This window comes from Mobula birostris, chromosome 3 (assembly GCF_030028105.1).
Source record: "Mobula birostris isolate sMobBir1 chromosome 3, sMobBir1.hap1, whole genome shotgun sequence".
Lineage (NCBI taxonomy): Eukaryota > Metazoa > Chordata > Chondrichthyes > Myliobatiformes > Myliobatidae > Mobula > Mobula birostris.
This window is the reverse complement of record NC_092372.1, coordinates 165,957,498-165,976,840: the sequence shown is the minus strand read 5'-3', so window position 1 is coordinate 165,976,840 and position 19,343 is coordinate 165,957,498. Positions and strand designations below refer to the sequence as shown.

General features: G+C 40.2%; 1 protein-coding gene across 3 annotated transcripts in view; it reads right to left on the bottom strand.

Annotated features, from left to right (window-relative positions):
• egfra (epidermal growth factor receptor a (erythroblastic leukemia viral (v-erb-b) oncogene homolog, avian)) overlaps positions 1–19,343 on the bottom strand; it is a 288,862-nt gene that overhangs the window by 12,770 nt on the left and 256,749 nt on the right. For all 3 annotated transcript variants that reach the window (XM_072253612.1, XM_072253613.1, XM_072253614.1), the window contains 6 exons: positions 18,477–18,662; positions 13,746–13,901; positions 11,375–11,450; positions 5,630–5,776; positions 3,619–3,716; positions 2,688–2,855 (listed from right to left, as the gene is read on the bottom strand). In XM_072253612.1, coding sequence (XP_072109713.1) covers positions 2,688–2,855; positions 3,619–3,716; positions 5,630–5,776; positions 11,375–11,450; positions 13,746–13,901; positions 18,477–18,662 — 831 coding nt within the window. The remainder of the gene's footprint in view (positions 1–2,687; positions 2,856–3,618; positions 3,717–5,629; positions 5,777–11,374; positions 11,451–13,745; positions 13,902–18,476; positions 18,663–19,343) is intronic.

Genomic DNA, 19,343 nt, shown 5'->3' with positions numbered 1-19,343 from the left:
CATACTCCAAGTTAGGCCACACTTGGAGTACAGTGGATTCTGGATAATTGGGGCACATCAGAACCAGTACATTTTGGTCGAAAAAAGCAGCTGCCCCAATTAGCCAAGGTTTCATGAAAATAGTTTAAAAAAAAATGGTATAAGACAAACTGAGTAACAAATTATGTATTTAAATAAAATACAGAACAAATTAGAATACTACCAATACTATTGCAGTACTATAAAACTGGATTAGTCCCTAACACTTATTGATGGAGGAATTCTTCCACATTGCATTTGTTTGACTGTGAATGAGCAAGATCAGTGCAAACAGCTAGTGCAGAGGAGAGACTTCCTTTGCACAATTCTTTTGATTGTGTCCTCGAAATCTTCATTGTCAGTGTAACATTCAAGGAGATTGCTGTTACCTTCAAATTCTTCATAGTTCTTAACTTGAAGTAGTGAAATCATTTCATTTTCACTCCTGGCCTTTTCAGGCATCTCCAAGCCTGAACATTTGAAACCCCAGTGAGCAAGACAGTTCTGGATTGTCTTCCTGCGTATTTCTCACCAACTATCAGTGACACATTGGCAAAACTGATGATACTTAAAAACTATTCGTTGAAGTGCTGTGTTGTACCCAATAGCCACGTAAAAAAACACAGCTGACACCAGTTAGAAACTGTTAAGCAACAATCTCCTGCCCCAATTAAGTGGCACGGTGTCCAATAAACAAAGGAAATCTGGCTATTCTCTTGATTAGTTGTTGTTCTTTAAGAGTTGCCCCAGGTAAACCATTAACCTAATTAACCAACTGGATTCCACTGTACTGCATTTATACTTATGACTGTGTGCCTAAGTATAGTTCCAATGCCATATTTAAGCTCGCTGATGGCCCCATTGTTGTTGGCTGAATCAAAGGTTAATCAGCATGTAGGAGGGAGATAGAAAATCTCATTGAGTGTTAGCACAATAGTAACTACATCTGCAAAACCAAACAGCTGATTATCTACCACAGGAGGAAGAATCTGGATGTCCATGAGCCAATCCTCATTGGGGAAATGGAGGTGGAGAGGGCCAGTAACTTTAAAATCCTTGGCATTAACACATCCGAAGATCTGTTCTGGGGGACCAGCACATAAGCGTCACCAAAATGAAAGCACAACAGCACATCTAATTTCTTAGAAGTTTGCACAGATCAGGCAAGTCACCAAAACTGTGACAAACTCTTAAAGATGCACAGGGAAGAGTAAACTAACTGGTTGCATCACGGTCTGATGTGGAAACACCAATGCACAGGAATGGAAAAGGTGATAGAAGGTCCAAGTCCTTCACAGGCAAAGCCCTATCCACCACTGAATACATTTACATGGAGCACTGTTCCAAAGAAGCAGCATCCATCATCAAGGACCCCCACCATCCAGTAACTGTCCCACACCATCAGATTTAGGAACAGTTATTACCCCACAACTACCAGGCTTTGGAACTTGCGTGGGTAACTTTATTTACCATGAATCTGAGCTGATTGTACGACTTACAGACTCACTTTCAAGAACTCTCTATAACTTGTGCTCTCAGTATTATTTTTATTTGCATAATTTGACTTCTGCACATTGTTTTTCATTCTTTGAATACGTATTTTTGTAATATTCCATGGTATTTCTGTTTTCCTGTAAATACCTGCAGGGTAATGAATCTCAAAGTAGTATGTGGTAAGAAGTACATACTTTGATAATAAATTGTAGTTTGAACTTTCTGTGCCATTACAGCAAGGAGTCTTTAGAGTTTTAGAGTACAGAAGAGTTTTACCAGGATGTTGCCTGGATTAGTAGGCACAGTCTACAAACAAGTGTTGAAGAGATGGGAGAAGTTTATAAAATTATGAGAGGTGCAGCTTGGGTAGACTGTCACAGTCTTTTTCCCAGTGCACAAACACAAATATTTTTAAAATGAGAGGTGGTGGGGGAGAAGTTTAAAGGAGATTTTTAAAAAATGTACAGAGACAGTAGTAGGTTCCTGAAATAGGCTGCTGGGATAATGGTGGAAGCAGATACTAGAGTGGTACTTGTGATACTTTTAGGTAAAATATGCAGGGAAAAGAAAGTATACGGATCATATGCAGCAGAAGCAATTTAGATTAATTTGACATCATGTTCGGCACAGACTGGGGCTGTTTACGTTCTTACTTTTCTATGTTCTATCAATATTTGACGGAGCAAGTTCACATTAAAGATACCCATAGGGCAGAAAGTTGAGGCACTCTGGTCAACAATCATCGAACATGCCAATGGGAGCCAGAGTTTGCTCAGCCTAAAAATTGCAAGTCTTAATTGTTCAAATGTTTGACAGTTATGGCATCCAACTAAGCTAGGATGCATGGCATTGATCGAAGATATTTTACTCAGCTGTTAGGGTGCAGGGCTTGATTATGCCCCCTCATGTGACAGCATTTCCATTCACAAAGTTCAAGTTGACACCTGCAGATCTGGACCAGATAATTGCTACTTCTCTTTGGATGTCTGCATAGCGAATCTGGGTCATTACATTTTACAACAACATTCAGGTGGACTTACATAAAATATTTTCACCGAAAAAAGCAATGGTTTTAAGGTTTGCTTTAAGATGTGCTTCTTTTGGCAATAAATTATGGGCAAAAGTGATGCGTGTAAGAGATCTGTGAAACTTCATCCATGAATTGCAAAACTCACCACTGATGTACATAAGGGTGTCCTTGATGTGGAAGGACTGTTGAAGAAACCTGCGTGAGGAACAAGATATTCATCGGCATCCACAATATCTTCCATATCTTCTTCCTCTATTACGGTGCGGTAAAATTTTGAGTCACTTGGACTTGGCAGGTACATGCGATCATCACCCTAATAGACCAATAACATAATTAAAAACATTTTCCTAACCAAGGTTAAAATGTGCAAGGAACCATGATAATTAACCATAATCTAAGATCAAAAAAGGTTAGAAGTTCGTAACTTCTATTATCTATATCTGAATATCCGTTTTTGAGAATAGTTGAAAATTAAGTGTTTTCTATGACACTATTTTTCCATAAAAGATATTACTCCACACTCCACTTTTCTACATTTCTCTGAAAACCACAACATTATTGCAGATGACATCTAATATTATTTTGTTAGCATGAGTGGATAATTCATAATTTGCAGACAAAGTCTGAACAACTTGGTTTTCTGTGGCAAACAAGAGAAAATCTGTAGATGCTGGAAACCCAAACAACACATATAAAATGCCTGAGTTCCTCTTCCAGCATTTTGTGTGTGTTGCATAGTTTTCTTTGGACCATTTTAGAGAGTTTAAAGGGTAATTCATTATTTTATATGTATATTCCAACATGTTAATGTAGCAATAAATTATCAAGATAGAAACACAATTCAATTCATACTCTTTATGAATTGTAATGTCCATAGAAAAATTCTTCCACAAAGGTCTCATTTAACTTTTAAAAACGTTGTTGATGACTAGAACCTACTTGTCTCTTTGTTAGCATGTGCAAATAGCTCACTTCTTGAAATCTGTTTAAAACATAGGAATTCACTATACTCTTTTAAACCAATGTGATTACTATTGTTTGTTCTGTCAGACCTCTCTGGTTTAAAAGTGCATTACCTGAATTACAAGGTAACGTTGTGGATCCCGGGCCATCCGGGAGAATTCAGACGTCAGCTCTCGGAATCTAGGTCGACTTTCTGCATCAATCATCCAACCTAATTCACAGAAATAATTAAGGAAAATTTTAATTCTGAAACTACTGATTGAGGTACATATTCTTATCTTATGACCAAATTTTATTGAATAGAACTTCTGGACTATGCACAAGTAAACAATTTTAGTCGTTTAGTCATACTTTATTGATCCTGGGGGAAATTGGTTTTCATTACAGTTGCACCATAAGTAATTAAATAGTAAAAAAACCATAAATAGTTAAATAGTAATATGTAAATTATGCCAGGAAATAAGTCCAGGACCAGCCTATTGGGTCAGGGTGTCTGACTCTCCAAGGGAGGAGTTGTAAAGTTTGATGGCCACAGGCAGGAATGACTTCCTATGACGCTCTGTGTTGCATCTCAGTGGAATGAGTCTCTGGCTGAATGTACTCCTGTGCCCAACCAGTACATTATGTAGTGGATGGGAGACATTGTCCAAGATGGCATGCAACTTGGACAGCATCCTCTTTTCAGACACCACCGTCAGAGAGTCCAGTTCCATCCCCACAACATCACTGGCGTTACGAATAAGTTTGTTGATTCTGTTGGTGTTCACCCAATCAGAGGTAGTCTCTTTGTCTTATTCAATCATCCCCCACCATCCCTGCAACTTAAAGCTGGTTTCTCACTTTTCTGGTTGTTAGATGAAGGATCTTCAACCTAAAATATTAATTCTGATTCTCTTTCCACTGGTGATGCCTGTCCTGTTTCCAGGATTTTCTAAGGTTAATAATTATTGCTCGCTATTCTGTGCGATAGATTTAGTTTTCCAGCACAAGCCTACCAATGTAAAAAAAAGGCTAAAAGCTTGTATAATTCTGGATTTTTGTTTAGTTTCAGGAATTACATGAGTGATCAAAAGCATTAAGATGGCTATACATTGAGGATTATTTCTCATTCACACAAGAGTGCAGAGAAATTAAATCCTCGGCAGAGCTAGTTTCACACAACCTAGTTCTGGAGTCAATTTGCACCTTCACACCCAATTTATTTTTCCCAAGTTAAGCATTGGTACAAAAGCCAAATCCACTTTGCTCTGATACTTAATTGGCAATGTGTGAATGCACTATCAAACATGAGCTCAGCAATTCTTTCAATTACTTATTTATCAGCATTTAATACTGCACTGACATACTAGGGATTATGATTATCCTGCTGAGTTAGGGATTTCATTATGAAAACAAATGATGCAACAAAATATACTAATGTAATTCTGTCACTATAATATAACTTATTTATTGGGACAGCTTGATAGCTTTTCAAAAAACATTGGAAATATGGCACATACACCAGGACTAACAGGAAGACTTTTATATTACTATAATACATTCTTCAATGCTCCCTTTGCACACCAAACAATGTTTACTGTCTTGTTTCAAAACATTAATCCATGTCAGGACATCTTTGTCGCTTTTTAACACCATGTCTAGACAGCCATTTTTCACTTGGGAGCCTGGACAAGGAACGTCTGTCAAATGGAAGTGGACTATACCACCTCTATAAAAACCCATTTTCTGGGAGATTTGCTGGTTAACTATTAGGAACAAGCGCCTTGTGATTCCCATTACAGTTAGAGCATCATTCGTAAAACCCTTGTAATCAGTGAATTCATCAAATAGCAAAGATAAACTTTGAACCTTTGTGGCTTGTATTTTTTTTAAAGATTAAGCAGTTTATTTCCATATTGCACTAATGGGAAACCAGCATTTTTAAACTTTACCATCTCCCTCCCTCTTTTTAAAACAAGCTGCCAGATAAGACTAAATCATAAACACAAGGAGGTCTGCTGATGCTGGAAATCTAAAGCGGCACACACAAAATGCTGGAAAAACTCAGGAGTCGACTGTTTATTCACTTCCATAGATGCTGCCTGACCAGATAAAACTAAACCATCCCCATGTGAAGAAACTTACATTTAACCATGATCATGTATACATCGATTGTACAGATTGGAGGTTGTGGCAATCGTTCCCCTTTCTCCAAGATACTTGGGATTTCACAAGCAGGAATACCATCATAGGGCTTAGAGCCAAATGTCATTAGTTCCCAAATGGTCACACCTAAAGATGGGGGGGGGGGGGTGGAAGAAAAGAGGCATGTTATGAAATTCTAAGGAGGGCACAGCTAGTTACTGTTAGTCGTATTTCACCTTCCAGGCCCAAGACACTGAAAGCAAATAAGAGATTATGACTATGTTCTAACTCTCTTCTAAATGGTGATAACAATCACCCTGCTATCATGCCTGTGCTAAGATATTTACTGTATAAACATAGGAGTTAGTCATGTCAAGCAACTACTGAAAAGATTCAAGACAGAATTAGTCCACAAAGTGGTTAAAATATACTCTTTGGAATGCAGTTCTTACAAACTTCAGCAAATTAACTATGTCACATTAAACTTTGTAAAATGCTGGATGAACGTGTGGAGGGTAAAATGACAATTTAACTCTTTCTGAACCATTAGCATGTGAGGTCAGTCTGTCTGTCAGTAAGCAATGTTTGCAGAGTGTTTGTACGAGGTCTGTTAATGACTGTTAGAGTATCTGTTGGTCACTGACAGCCAGGTTGATGGATTCTTCCTTAGTGTGTGTCTGCTTTCAGGTTTCTCGCTTAATGTTCTTTTACAAGTCTGAGGAATATTGTGTCCAAAATACAATGGTAAAGAATGGAATAGTAGATGAAAAGTGACCATTAAAGTGTCTAATTGATTTGAGGGTATGCTGAACTCTGTTGGTGCCCACGTGTTGTTTGAATCAAAGAGACCAGGCTGAGTTAATGGCACGAAAACAAGAGATCAAAGAGTTTGTTTCTGGGTCTCTCTATGGTTGTGAAAGTCATAATTAGTGGGGTGCTTTTCCTGGTTTTGTTAGACTTTGCCTGGTGATCGGTGCCCAGGACCCAGGGATGGTTTCACGAGTGAGACGGAATTCGGAGATCCCCCAACAACAGGAACAATCAAGTGGTGACTCAGAATTGTGAGCCCTGAAATCTTTGTGACTTGCTATGTAGTATTTTGTGTGGTTTATTTCTGTTTTCTATTTTACGATAATAAATTAAGCTGAAGTTACTTTGTTGTACTTTTACGCTTATTACCACATCAGCTGGATACTCAAATGTTGTGCTTGTTTAACCCAGGCCATTATATTAAACAGTAAAATAGTCTATTGTAGATGTCAACATACATGTCATTCATGACATATAATTCAGAGAATTGTAAGTTAGCTCTCCAATCCCAGGAGTTTGACTGAACAAACGATGCGAAGATGTATGGAGATCCAGAAATACAGTCGGTCCTCCACCTAAAAGTGATGCTCGAAACGAAAAAATTCAGTCCAATATGTGAACTACTCTATCTCCAGGATGTGTAGTGGTCTAATCATCTTTGAATAAAGAACTAATGACCTCTGAACAGAGAATTTGGAAATCAGGCTAGCTTTGTGGTATGCATAATAATTTGTCCATGTAATTATACCTGTTTAATTTCATTCCTATCAGGAATTTAGAGCAGGAGTTAAGAATTTTAAGGTCATGCAATTTTCAATCACATTCTGTAGCTCACCATTCATACTCTCAGAGCCTGCATCCATCTCCAGTCTCACTTCCTTTCTGTTCTCTTTCTACATTAAGTAATTTTACAACTATATTTAAAAATTTCACCCATTAACTATGATTTTACTGTAGTTAAACCAACTATTATTCACCATCATCCTTTATCAAAACAGTTACCTGTTTACATTCTGATCAATCTTTCCACTTATTTTCTTCTAAGAGGCAGCCTCATTAAATTTCCATCAACAACCTCAACTGATTATTTGAAATTGAGGTGCTTGTAATGGAGGGAATGCAACAGCCACTGCAAACAAAGTACAGTGGTGCTAGAAAGTTTGCAAACCCTGTAGAATTTTCTCTACTTCTGCATAAAGGCATTCTTCAATTTTGTGGAGAACAAAAGGATGACAGGAGTGAAGGTAGGACCGATTAGAGATAAAGGTGGGAAGATGTGCCTGGAGGCTGTGGAAGTGAGCGAGGTCCCCAAGGAATACTTCTCTTCAGTATTCACCAATGAGGGAACTTGATGATGGTGAGGACAATATGAGTGAGGTTGATGTTCTGGAGCATGTTGATATTAAGGGATAGGAGGTGTTGGAGTTGTTAAAATACATTAGGACGGATGGAATATTCCCCAGGCTGCTCCACGAGGTGAGGGAAGAGATTGCTGAGCCTCTGGCTAGGATCTTTATGTCCTTGTTGTCCACGGGAATGGTACCGGAGGATTGGAGGGAGGCGAATGTTGTCCCCTTGTTCAAAAAAGGTAGTAGGGATAGTCGGGGTAATTATAGACCAGTGAGCCTTACATCTGTGGTGCGAAAGCTGTTGGAAAAGATTCTTAGAGATAGGATCTCTGGGCATTTAGAGAATCATGGTCTGATCAGGGACAGTCAGCATGACTTTGTGAAGGGCAGATCATGTCTAACAAGCCTGATAGAGTTCTTTGAGGAGGTGACCAGGCAAAAAGATGAGGGTATGCAGTGGATGTGATCTACATGGATTTTAGTAAGGCATTTGACAAGATTCCACACGGTAGGCTTATTCAGAAAGTCAGAAGGCATGGGATCCAGGGAAGTTTGGCCAGGTGGATTCAGAGTTGGCTTGCCTGCAGAAGGCAGAGGGTCGTGGTGGAGGGAGTACATTCAGATTGGAGGATTGTGACTAGTGGTGTCTGACAAGGATCTGTTCTGGGACCTCTACTTTTTGTGATTTTTATTAACGACCTGGATGTGGGGGTAGAAGGGTGGGTTGGCAAATTTGCAGATGACACAAATGTTGGTGGTGTTGTAGATAGTGTAGAGGATTGTCAAAGATTGCAGAGAGACATTGATAGGATGCTGAAGTGGGTTGAGAAGTGGCAGATTGAGTTCAACCCAGAGAAGTGTGAGGTGGTACACTTTGGAAGGACAAACTCCAAGGCAGAGTACAAAGTAAATGGCAGGATACTTGGTAGTGTGGAGGAGCAGAGGGACCTGGGGGTACATGTCCACAGATCCCTGAAAGTTGCCTCACAGGTGGATAGGGTAGTTAAGAAAGCCTATGTGGTGTTAGCTTTCATAAGTCGAGGGATAGAGTTTAAGAGTCGCGATGTAATGATGCAGCTCTATAAAACTCTGGTTAGGCCACACTTGGAGTACTGTGTCCAGTTCTGGTCGCCTCACTATAGGAAGGATGTGGAAGCATTGGAAAGGGTACAGAGGAGACTTACTAGGATGCTGCCTGGTTTAGAGAGTATGCATTATGATCAGAGATTAAGGGAGCTAGGGCTTTACTCTTTGAAGAGAAGGAGGATGGGAGGAGACATGATAGATGTGTACAAGATAATAAGAGGAATAGATAGAGTGGATAGCCAGCACCTCTTCCACAGGGCACCACTGCTCAATACAAGAGGACATGGCTTTAAGGTAAGGGGTGGGAAGTTCAAGGGGGATATTAGAGGAAGGTTTTTTACTCAGAGAGTGGTTGGTGCGTGGAATGCACTGCCCGAGTCAGTGGTGGAGGCAGATACACTAGTGAAGTTTAAGAGACTACTAGACAGGTATATGGAGGAATTTAAGGAGGGAGCTTATATGGGAGGCAGGGTTTGAGGGTCGGCACAACATCGTGGGCTGAAGGGCCTGTACTGTGCTGTACTATTCAATGTTCTATAAATATGACCTAAAATGTGATCAGATCTTCACTCAAGTCCTAAAACTAAATAAAGAGAGCTCAATTAAGTAAATAACACAAAAGCGTTATACTTGCAACACACATAAAAGTTGCTGGTGAATGCAGCAGGCCAGGCAGCATCTCTAGGAAGAGGTGCAGTCGATGTTTCAGGCCGAGACCCTTCGTCAGGACCAGCAACTTTTATGTGTGTCTGTAGTCCTAACGAAGGGTCTCAGCCTGAAACGTCGACTGCACCTCTTCCTAGAGATGCTGCCTGGCCTGCTGCGTTCACCAGCAACTTTTATGTGTGTTGCTTGAATTTCCAGCATCTGCAGAATTCCTGTTGTAAAGCGTTATACTTGTTCATTTATTTATTGAAAAAAATTATCTAATATTACATGTATTTGTTGGAATAAATAATGCAAACCTTTGCTTTCATTAACTGGTGTGACCCCTCTTGTACAGCAATAACTTCAACCAAACACTTCCAGCTAACTGTTGATCAGTCCTGGAAGAACTTTAGGCCATTCCTCCTTAAAAAACTGCTTCAACTCTGGGATGCTGGTGGGCTTCGTTGGATGAACTGCTTGCTTCAGGTCCTTCCACATTTCTATAGGATGAAGGTCAGGGCTTTGACTCAGCCATTCCAAAACATGAGTTTTCTTCTTTTTAAACTATTCTGCTGTTGATTTACTATTTTATTTTGGATCAATGTCTTGTTGCATTATCCAACTTCTATTAAGCTTCAGGTGATGGACTATTACCCTGACATTCTCCTGTAAAATGCCTTGATACAATTTTAAATTCATTGTTCCCTCAATGACTGCAAGTTGTCCAGGCTCTGAGGCAGCAAAGCAGCTCCAAACCATGATACTCCTTCCACCGTGCTTCACAGCTGGGATGTGGTTTTGGTGTTGGTGTGCAGTGCCCCTTTTCCTCCAAACATAGCAATGTGCATTTCTGCCAAAATGTTCAACTTCTGTCTCATCTGTCCACAGAACATTGTCCCAGAAACACTGTAGAACATTCAGGTGATCTTTTACAAACTTGAGACATGCAGCAATGCTTTTTTTGGAGAGCAATGGTTTCTTCTGAGGTATCCTTCCATGAACACCATCCTTGTTCACTGTTGTTCTTATAGTGGACACATGAACAGAGAATTTAGCAAGCTCTAGCGATTTCTGCTGGTCTTTTGCTGTTACCCTTGAGTTTTTTTCCGCCTCCTTCAGCATTGCATGTTGTGCTCTATGTGAGATCTTTGCAGGATACCCACTCCTAAGGAAAGTAGCAACAGTACTGAGTTTCCTCCATTTGTAGACAGTTTCTCTCACTATTGACCGATGAACACTCAGGACTTTAGAAATGCTTTTGTAGCCTTTTCCAGCTTCATGAGTCTCTACAATTTTTCTTCTAAGGTCTTCTGAAGGTTGTTTTGATCAAAGCATGGTGCACAGAAACAGATCTTTCTTGAGAAGAACAAGTTCTGTCAGTAATCTGACTTTGTGTGTCTTTTTTTTATATATAGGACAGGGCACTTCTACAACCCACACCCCCAATCTCATCTCATTGATTGGTCACCTGACTCCAAGTAGCTTTTGTAGAAGGCATTACCCCAGAGGTTCACATACTTCTTCCAACAAATACATGAAATTTGGATTATTTTTCTCAATAAATAAATGAACATGTATAATCCTTTTCAGGTTATTTATTTAATTGGGTTCTCTTTACCTAATTATAGGACTTACGTGAAGATCTGATCACATTTTAGGTCATATTTATGCAGAAATAGGGGAAATTCCACAGAACTTTCTAGCACTACTGTAAATAATCAGGAACTAGCTTTGGTGATGTGGTTGAGGGGGAGTAGGCACGAGTGTCATGGTTGAAAGAAGTGTGGAACAGGGGCCAGTGGTGGAGGGGGCAGGAATACCTCTCAAGAACTTACCATATATAATGACTTACCATAACTCCAGATATCACTCTGATGGGTAAATGTCCTATGAAGGATCGATTCCAATGCCATCCATTTGATAGGTAACTACAGGAAAGAGAAAAACAGTTCGATGCTTTACTGCAAAAGAAAAGATTTTTGCTTATCATAGAATCAGAGTTGCCACACAGAAAGGGCTCCTTTGGCTTGTCTGTCGATACAAACTCTTTAGCTCATTGACACTAATCCTATTTGCCTGCGTTAGGTCCTTACCCTTCTACGGCCTGCCTATTTACGTGCCTGTGTAAATATCTCTTAAATATAATGATCTCATCATCTCTGGCAGGGAATTACAGATATCAACCTTCCTCTCACCTTAAACCTATGCCCTGGGAAAGAGATTTTGATTATCCACCCCACCTGTGCCTCTGATAATATTACATAGGTCCAGAGGGTGTAATTTAGCCTCTTGTGCTCTAGAGACAATAAGTGCAGCCAATCTCTCCTTGCAAGTAAAATCCTTCAGCCCAGGCATCATCCTGGAGAACCTCTACCACACTCGCTGTAGCACAACCATCACCTTCCCACAGTGCGGTTAGCAGAGCTGCAGACGACACTCCACGTGTGGTCCAACTAGCGCTTTGTAAAGTTGCAAAACAACATCATAAATTTTATATTCTTTACACTGACCTACTTGTATGAGGGCAAGCATGCCATATACTTTCTTCATTACCCTATCTAAATAATTAGAGGAAAGATGTGGAAGCTTTCAAGAGGGTGCAGAGGAGATTGCCTGGATTAGAGAGCATGTCTTATGAGAACAGCCTGTTTTATGAGCAAGCTGGGGCTTTTCTCTTTGGATGAAGGAGGATGAGAGGTGACTTGCTAAGAGATGTATAAGACAATGAACCAGCCAGAGGCAGAATAGACAGCCAGTACCATTTTCCCATGGCAGCAATGGCTAATATGCGAGGACAATTGGAGGGAAGTATAGGGGGACGTCAGAAGTTAATTTCTTTTTCGAACGTGGTGGCCACATTGAAACATGCTACCAGGGGTGGTGGTAGAGGCAAAATACATTAACGGTATTTAAGAGACTCTTGGGTAGGCACATGGATGAAAGGAAAATAGAGGGTTATGTGGCTGAAAAACCTGCTCTGTGCTGTACTGTTCTATGTTCTATTATACAACCGTAAAATCCTTTTAATACCAATTGGTAAATTACATGTGGAGTATGGTTGTAGGGGTAAGAACAGTGTGGGCTAGTAGCTAGTAAATAGGGATGTGGATTGTACAAACAGGGAACTGGAGACAAAACCCAGAAGTGGAGACATCAAAGGTTCAGAAGTTTCATTCATTATGTTGTACTGCGCATCCACTGTTGTCATGGAAAACTGGATTTACTGTTACACCTGAGGACAATCTTACTCTGTAATCAGGACCCAGTCTGTTAATTAAGTCTTGCTGTAACCACCATTCTGTTATGAAAATCTAGTTTTACTGGTAATCTCATCAAATGAGAATGTAAAAGCTCTACAAATTCATGCTCAGGTTGACCAGCTTTGACTGGTCTCCTGGTGCACTCCAGTTTTCAATAAATCGCCTGTATTTCAAACACCAATTCCATGTGACCTTTCAGTTTGCTCCTACAAGCCTTACAGAAAAAGCCACAGACAAGTGGTGATTTGAATACTTGCTTGCCTGTTACTGAATATCTAACTTCTCCTTTTAACTTACTCACCTATCACACACATGCTCATAAGTACAGTTATCCTCAATAATTTAAATGATTAAAGTATAAAATATCTTTGCTTCCAGAAACTAAAAACATCAGATTAACTTGTTCACAAGCTTAAGACGGCCAGGGTAATCATTTAACATTAGACATTAACAAGATAGCTCAAGAAGCATACAGAATATGAAAGGTGCACATGTATTCAGCCGAGGTGCGATTTTGTCTTCATTGAAGATCCAGGTCAGAGAGCCTGCTTGCAAGATTAATTGTGTTTAACCATTAAAAATGCAATACTGAAAAGCTGCTTACATAAATATTAAATTGGCTCCAGTTCTTTGTTTTTTTAAAGAGGTAATGATATGACACTTTTGATTAGCAGAGCTGTAAAAATCCACTTACTTTTGCACTTCTTTTAACCTACAATATTAAATTACAACTGGAATTCTGCTACCTATTCTGTTCCTTTTCCAAGAAATCCTGATCCATTCCAAAGCTTTGAGTCAGATGCAGATGATTAATAATCACCTACTAATCCTAAACGATTCCACTACCAACATGCATTGTGGCTGTATCTTTTTACAGCTGAATACGTTGCCTCTGTGATCATCAATCATTCATTAACATCTGTGCACAATTTGAACTCGTGATGTACAGAACAAAGCTCTTACTTTGCCACCATCCTCATGGTATTCTTTTTCATCCACATCCAGAAGTCTGGCAAGTCCAAAGTCTGTAATCTTTATGTGCTGAGGTGTCTTTACCAGAACATTTCGAGCCGCCAAGTCCCGGTGTACTAACCGCCGCTCCTCTAAGTAGCTCATTCCCTGTGTTAGAAAATAATACATTTTAGTGTTTATAACTGACTCCAAATAGCATTAAGTAATTTAAATTATTCTCCATTTTTGCTCCATTAACCCCATTAATTTCTCATGTAGATTTTTTTAAACTATTATTTTGCTCATTTATACTTCCTTTATTTAAGAGGGCAACATTATCCTAGGCTTATTCCTATGGTCCTTCTGCTTAGACTCCTAAGCAAGCATTAGACAAGGACATGTATGACATGACCACCCAATGTCAAGTAGTAGTTGTTCCTTCTCGCGCCTTGTGGTGCATTTTTTGCCATTTCCTTCGCACTCGTTTACTTTTTAACAAGGCTGAGTTGCTGGCACGACACTCAACTCAGCACGAATGGAAACTGTGCGCGAAGCCAGCCAGATTCAAACCCAGGACCATTCACCTTGAATTTTGGTGCTGATGCCACTGCAGTACCAGCTGGCCCACTGTCAAGTAAAGACTGATAAATCCCCTAGACTGATGGTCTCTACCCAACAGTCCCAGGAAAGGTTGCTGTGGAAATGACGCATGCAAGTTCCCGACATTTAGATTATGAGAACACTCAGTCCTCTTTTATTGTCATTTAGAAATGCATACATGCGTTAAGAAATGATACAATGTTTCTCCGGAGTGATATCACAGAAAACAGGACAAACCAAAGACTAACACTGACAGAACCACATAATTATAACATATAGTTACAGCAGTGCAAAGCAATACCATAATTTGATGAAGAGCAGACAATGGGCACAGTAAATAAAGTCTCAAAAGTCCCCGAGTCCATCAGCTCCCAAGTCCCCGATAGCAGGCGGCAAAAGGGAGAAACTCCCTGCCATAAACCTCCAGGCACCATCAACTTGCCGATGCCTTGGAAGCAGCGGACCACAGCTGACACTGAGTCCATCCATCCAAAAACTTCGAGCTTCCGACCAGCCTCTCCGATATAGCATCCCGAGCACCTTCGACCTCGCCCCAGCCGCTGAAATAAGCAAAGCCGAGGATTTCGGGGCCTTCTGCTCCGGAGATTCCGGTTACCACACAGTAGCAACGGCAGCGAAGCGGGCATTTCAGAAGTTTTCCAGATGTTCCTCCGTACTCTCACGTCCGTCTCCATCAAATCAGAATTGTGCACGGTCCCCTACTTGACAGATAACAGACATCACCACCGACGTGGCCACGCGCGCTGCCATCTTCTCCTCCTGAGAGAAGATGGCAGATTTGGAAAATAGCATTTACTGGCACATTTGGAAAATAGCAAAATTAACACTACTATTCATAAAGGAGGAGGGAATGAGAAAATTAGGAAATTGCCATCTAATTAGTATGATATCTGTTGCTAGGAACTTCTGAATTGATTATACAGGAATAGGAAACAGAAAATCTCAATGTGATTAAGTAGAATCAACATGATTTTATGAAAGGGAAATTGTGTTTGATAAGCTTATTTGAGTAAATATGGTAGATTTGAGTAAATCTGTTCTTTCCAAACAGAAAGCCACGCAATAGCTTGTTAATGAAAGAATTTATAACTTTAATATATGAAAATGGAAGATTGATGGAAGCAGAAAGCAAGGAGTGGGAGCTGAGTGGGTGATTTTCACGTTGCAGTCAAGTATCAGTAGGGTAAAAGGGTCAGTCCTGAGTCCACAGCTGCTTACAATCCACTGGGTGGCATGGTAGTGCAACGCCTTACAGTACCAGTGACCTGGGTTCAATTTCTGCCGCTGCCTGTAAGCACATTCTCATCATGACTGCGTGGGTTTCCTCCCGGTACTCTGGTTTCCTCTCACAGTCCAAAGATGTACCAGTTGGTAGGTTAACTGGCCTTTGTAAATTGGCTAGGGTGAAGTTGTGGGATGGCTGGGTGACTCAGCTCGAAGGGCCGAAAGCCCCTATTCTGCATTGAATCTCAATAGATAAATAAATATACTAAAAACACAGGAAGGAACCAACCCGAACATTTGGATTTGTTGAAGATTCCAAATTAGTGGAAAAGTAAGCTGGGGCAAGACAAAAAGAGGCCAGCAGGTTAGAGGAGTGCATAAAAAGGTAGTTGATGGACTATTCATTCAGGCGGGTGGAATAAACTGAAAGAAACAATTAAATGCTGGTCCTTAAACAGGGTTGAATTCCTTGTCACAAAACCTGAAAATATTAACATTGATGTCCAGCAAGCAAATGAAGTAGTAAGGAGGACATAATAGTTCAAAGTACATTTATTATCAAAGTATGTGTACTATATACAACCTTGAGAATCATCTCCTTACAGGCAACCACAAAAGAAACCGAATAGAACCCATTAAAAAGACTGTCAAACACCCAGCGTGCAAAAGAAAGAAAAAATCATGCAAACAATAAGCAAGCAAATGACATTCTGTTTTAAAGTTCATAGCCACAAAGCCAGTCATCACTGCAGGCAGTCCAGGAGCCCATTAGTTGCAGGCCACAGCCTCAGTTCAGTGCAGAGACGAGTAAACCTTGCTGAAATGTGAGCTGAACACTGGTTCAGTCCTTGTCTCTGGTTCCAAAACCCTGCCTTTTTCAATCTAGCCCGGAGCCTAAATTGGCCAAACCTCAGCTTGTTCCTCGCTCACAGACCTGCTCTCTGCTGCTTTGATACACTGTCGGGCCCAGGCCCTACTGCCTCCATTCCGCCTGTACCCAATCCTGTCATTCTGGTGCTTAAATGAGTCAAAGATTGTCTTTTTCTTTGCCTGGGCACGGCTATCTTGAGTCTGTCTTGTCTTGGACCTGATGCTTCAAATTGGCCCAAAGTGCGCTCCAGCAATGGCCAAATATTGAATCATTCCTCACTGTCAGGCTGGGCCCCATCGCTTTGATTCAGCCCATACACGCCATGCTGCAGCTGTCATGCACCTTTCAGACTTCAGTTCACACCACAAAAATACCAGATTTTACAGGCAGTTCACAGGCTCAGCTCCAAAGGGAAGTTACTCGTTTCTGATTTTCAGAAAAGGTCTGTTTAATAAAGAAGATAGTAGTTTTGTTTGCTGCCAGTAAGGCATCACTGTGCTTCACCAGAGCCATCTTAAACCAAAAGAACAGAGAGATATAGACATGTTTAAGTGAGTGGACGAAGATCTGACAAATGAAACATGGCAGCAGATAACCTGGCAGGGAAAAAAATGAACCATCTAAATAGTTCTGTGTGTAATTCACAAAAAAACTAGTAAGCAGCAAAGAGCTAGGAAAACTAATTTAATGTTATTACTAAAGAAATGGAAATACAAATACACAGAGGTACATGTATATCAGACATTGTTGAGGCCACATCAGGAGTACTTAGCACAGTATTAGTTTCCTTAAACCTGTCTTAATGTGGAGAAGACCAAGGAAATTATTGTGGACTTTAGGAAGGTGAAGATGAATCACCCCCTCTGTGTATATGTGCTTCCTCCTTAGAGAGAGTTAAGTGCACCATGTTCCTGGAAGTTCACATCACAGACGACCTAACTTGGTCCCTCAATATCACTCCCGGGAAAGCAGCACCTCCAATTCCTGAGGAGATTGAGACAAGCGAGGCTCCCCCACCCTTCCATCTTATCTGAATTTTACAGGAGTATTATTGAGAGTGTCCTGACAAATTGTATCTTCATCTGGTATGGGAGCAGCAGAGCAAAGGTCCTCAAGTCCCTACAAAAGACTGTGGGAATGGCTGATCGTAGAGGTCTTCATTGAGGACATTTATCCAGAGTGCTGCAAAGGTAGGGCCCTTAGTGTTAGTGAGGATCCCATCCATCTAGCATCCCCTTTGATGTTCTACCATCAGACAGGAGACTCCAAAGCATAAAGACAAGAAAGGCCAGGATGGGAAACAGCTTCTTGCCTCAGGTTATTAGGCTTCTGAGCTCCCTGCACATCGCATTCGAAGTGTCACCGGATAACTTGTACCCTACAATATTTAATTTATGCACTTTTTTTTGTTCATCTATATGCAATTCATTTGTAGATTAAATTCTTACTTCCCTAAGTTATTGTGTGTTATGTTTACTACTGTGCTTTACACCTTGGTCTGGAGAAATAGTGTCTTGTTTGCAGTATACATGTATATAATTAAATGACAATAAACTTGACTTGACTGACTTAGGGAAAGATATAAATGACTTGGATTTATCGGTGCTTCAGTTCATGGCTTTATTTAGATTAAATCACCATTCCTCACAATCCGACCTATTTCTTTCCAAGACTTTAAAGCTGCATGACTATTTATTTATTTCCAGTGCCCCAGCCTTCAGCTAATCATTATTATTAATATACTCCTTTTTCTCTCCTACTACTCTTTCAATCTTGTCCCAGTACAAGACCTTTCTATAAATAAATGTGGGAATTAATGACACACCAGAACAATACATTAACCTATTCAATATGTTTCCATTAATTTAATTTTTATTGCACTTCAAAATTCTGGACCACACACTTAAGTTCAACACATCCCTTTACTGAGATCATTAAATTCCTCTAGTGTCACAACTGACTCGTGCAGGTTTGTGCAGAAATTTTCAAATACTATTTTGTTGCCAGCAATCTGATTGCATACATACCTTTGCTATCTGCACACACCAGTTGAGAAGATACTGGGAGCCAATATTTTCTTTGTTTTCCCGTATGTAGTCCAACAGACAACCAAAGGGCATCAGCTGTGTGACAAGTTGCACGGTTGAAGTGAGACAGATTCCCAATAACCGACAAACATGGGGATGGTCAACACTGGCCATCACATATGCTTCCTGTAAAGAAAAAGCACATGAAGAATGATACCCAAGTCTTCTGTAGCCAGCAGGTTATATGGATACACAAGGTTCCTTTTAAGCGTATCTTTGTTAATATATATCATCTACATGTTGTGACCTAAACAAAGCCATTCAAAAATTGCTGGTCTTAACTTTCCAGTATCTCTGTTAATCCTTACATTCACAAGTTAGGCTGTGTACTAGAGACAGAGATGAGTTTCCAACTATACAACTACATTATTACCAAGTTTCCTCTATCACCTTGTATCATCAAACTTGTCCCATTCCCCTCTACACCTGCTGCTGAAAACATTAACATTTGGCAACTTTATGCACACATTGACCCATTCAACCATCCTCCACTCTCCGGAAACTTGAACTCATTCAAAACACTACATTTTAAGAACTCCAAGTTCATATGGAGAAAAAAATGGAAGGCTAGCCCGTAAAATTATGTGCCCTACGTTTTGCTCACCCACTACTCCCAGATACTGAAACATCCACATTTTAAAACGCACGTCCTGCTTTTCAAAACCTTGCACAAGCTCTCATTTGCCTCTCCCTGTAACCTCTACCAACAACACCATTTGCTGAAATCCAGAACCCTCTACTTCTGTAATCCCAATTTTGATCTTCCATTACTGTTTTAAGCTAAAACTGTGTAATTCACTCCCAAAC